At 58.6% G+C, this 2,899-nt stretch overlaps 1 protein-coding gene across 3 annotated transcripts in view; it reads right to left on the bottom strand.

The window, feature by feature from the left end:
* Window positions 1-2,899, bottom strand: part of sall3b (spalt-like transcription factor 3b) — a 7,836-nt gene that overhangs the window by 3,131 nt on the left and 1,806 nt on the right. For 2 of the 3 annotated variants that reach the window (XM_014024808.1, XM_014024806.1), the window contains exon 2: window positions 197-2,515. In XM_014024808.1, coding sequence (XP_013880262.1) covers window positions 197-2,515 — 2,319 coding nt within the window. The remainder of the gene's footprint in view (window positions 1-196; window positions 2,516-2,899) is intronic. The other variant, XM_014024807.1, reaches the window with a different exon arrangement.

Genomic DNA, 2,899 nt, shown 5'->3' with positions numbered 1-2,899 from the left:
GAATTAAATTTAAAATTATGAACATTCAGATTTAATCTGAGCGTTTCTAATTCACTTCCTGCTGACACAAGGTTTATCCCACAGTTTTAATCTGGTTTTGGACCCAGCAGCTCAGAATCAGGTCTCTGAAGGTGTTTCAGGACTTTAACCTCTTTAACTTTTGTCACGACTGAACTTTTAGTTGTGACCTTCGTACCTGTGTGTCGGCTCGGCTGCAGCGGCGGGCCGTACGGGGCCTCGGCCTTCGGCTGCTCGTTGCTGAGCTCCTCTCTCAGGTCGGCTGCAGGTTTTGGAGACTCGGCTCGTTCTGTCTTCACCGAGGCGAACAGAACCTGCTGAGTTCTGACTGCTGAGGCCTCGCAGCTCTGCGGAGGAGAGGAAGGTGAGCGGGAGCAGTCAGACACACCTGGGCTGCTCTCAGACTTGTTCTGAGACGAGGACTCATCAGAACCGGGCGGACCGTCTCTGAGTCCGTTACTGAGGTCCTTCACAGACAAGCAGGGGTCCGCACTCAGAGACAAACATCTGTGATCAGAGATGAAAGGTTTCAGAGCTTCTCCTTYCTCCTCCTCCTCCTCCTCCTCCTCCATGGAGACGTCCGGCCCGTCGCAGACCTGTCCCACGTGCACACGGACGTGCTGCTGGAGAACCACAGCGTTGCTGAACTTCCTGTGGCAGATGGGACAGGAGGGCTGCGGCAGGGCTGAGGGGCTCCCCCCATGGGTCTTCAGGTTTCCTGTGGTGGTGAAGGCCCTGCTGCACACCTGGCACCTGAAGGGCCTCTGGTCCGGGTGCACGCGGCGCTGCGTCCTCAGGACGCGGCGGCAGACGGAGCACTGGGTGGGCTCGCTCAGCTTCCTGTCGATGTTCTCCACCAGCTGCTGCAGCTTCGAGGTCTCTGAGGCTTGCATAGAGTCCAGRGGGGCCGGGGAGACGGGCTCAGGGGTCGGGGCCCCGCTGGATGCCTCTGAGACCAGGTGGGCCCTCGGAGTCTGGSGCAGGTCTGTTTTCAGGGCTTTGGTGGTCTCGGGCTCACGGCTGGAGTCTGRAACGGGAGAAAGACGGAGCTCACTGCCTCTGTGCTCAGAGGACTCACACTGAGAGGACGGAACCCTTCCAGACTCCTCTGGTCCAGAACAGGACGCAGGCAGGGACACGCTGGACGTGAGACCCCCTGTGACCGGTTTGCTGTCCAGCCAGGAGGACACGGGTCTCTCTGGGGGGACGGACATGCCGTAAGGGATCCCCGAGCTGGTGGGCACGGTGTCCAGGTACTCRGGCACGGGGAAGGGGTTCATCTGGACGTGGGGGTACTTGTCCCTGTGCCTCTGGAAGTGCACCTTCAGGTTGCCCTTGGTGGAGAAGCGGTTCCCACAGATGTTGCACTTGAAGGGTCTCTCCCCGGTGTGGGAGCGCAGGTGGATCTGCAGCGCGCTGTCGCTGCCGAACACTTTGGCACAGAAGTGACATTTGTGTTTGAAGAAGGGCTCCTCTGAGCCGGGTCTGGGCTCAAACGGGACCGTGKGGGGGGCTTTGCCTCTCTGCTGCTTCATCAGGGCCGTCAGGGGGTCCGGGGGGTCCAGGGCGCTGGTCGAGGCCGCGATGCTGGCCAGGGGGTTGGGGAAGATGACGCTGCTCGGTGGGCTCTGAGGTAGAAACGTGAGGCTGCMGGGGGAGCTGAGGAGACCGCCGGGGGTCTGAGAGCTGCTGTGGGGGGTCCGAGGCAGCAGCGTGGACGGGGGGGTCTTCTCTGATGAGGCTGAGGTCAGCTGTCCACAGAAAGTCTGCGAGGGGACGCTGTGAGACAGAGACACTGCAGCCTGTCCGTTCACAGCAGAGGGCATGGTCCCCGACAGAGGCAGGAGGGGGGGCCGGACCACCCCCGGGTTGGACGGCAGGGACACGGACCTGGACTCTGGGTTGACCGCGGCCCGGACCGGTGGTCTGTTCATGCCGGCCACCTGGCTGCAGATCTGCTGGATGAGCTGCAGCTGCTGGACCTGCTGCTGCTGCAGGGCCAGCAGGCGCTCCAGGATCACCGGGATCGAGGCCGAGGCCGCTTTGCCCCCCAGACCGGCCCCGCCGAGACCCTGAGAGAACTGAGCCACCGCCACCCGCGTGCTGTGCAGGATCTCCAGAGTCACGTTGGAGCTCGGCGCGCCGTAGCTGCCGGACCCCGACGCCTGGGGGGACGAGGACTCGGTCGAGTCCGGGGGCGGGGGGCTGGACGTGGGCGGGTTTTTGTCCTGAGGGGAGGGCTCCGAGTCCATGACCTCATCCCACTCCCCCCCCACTCCGTCCAAAACATCCAAACTGTCGTGGGTGGGCTCCAGGCCGGCGTCTACGGACTCTGCTGCGGACAGGTCGCTGGACCCCCCGCTGGGACTGGGACAGTCCTCCAGGAGACCCTCCTTCACCAGCAGGTCCAGGGGGTCCTGGGTGCAGACCCTCTGATCCTGGCTCAGCTCGGTCCAGGACAGGAAGCTGCTGCTGCTGCTGGAGCCTCCAGCTGCTGCTGAGGAGAGGAAACAGGTTCAGCTGTGACCTTTGACCTCCACAGGTCAACAACAACAAACAAACAAGGAGAGGAAACAGGTTCAGCTGTGACCTTTGACCTCCACAGGTCAACAACAACAAACAAACAAACAAACACTAAACAACAACAAACAAACAAACAAATTAACATTAAACAACAAACAAACAAACAACAAACAAACTAAACATGATTTAAAGTTAAATGAATCTGTTTAAACCTTCTGAGACATAAAAACATAAAATTCATCGACTGGTTTAAATAAACAAACAACAATTTATTTATTTTATTTTATAAGAAACTCATTTTAAATCATTATCAGATGTTTTTACTCATTTTATGATTAAAATGATGAAAATATGAAAG

This window comes from Austrofundulus limnaeus, unplaced genomic scaffold (genome assembly GCF_001266775.1).
Source record: "Austrofundulus limnaeus strain Quisiro unplaced genomic scaffold, Austrofundulus_limnaeus-1.0 Scaffold440, whole genome shotgun sequence".
Lineage (NCBI taxonomy): Eukaryota > Metazoa > Chordata > Actinopteri > Cyprinodontiformes > Rivulidae > Austrofundulus > Austrofundulus limnaeus.
The sequence above is the reverse complement of the archived record's forward strand: the minus strand, read 5'-3'. Positions and strand labels throughout refer to the sequence as shown.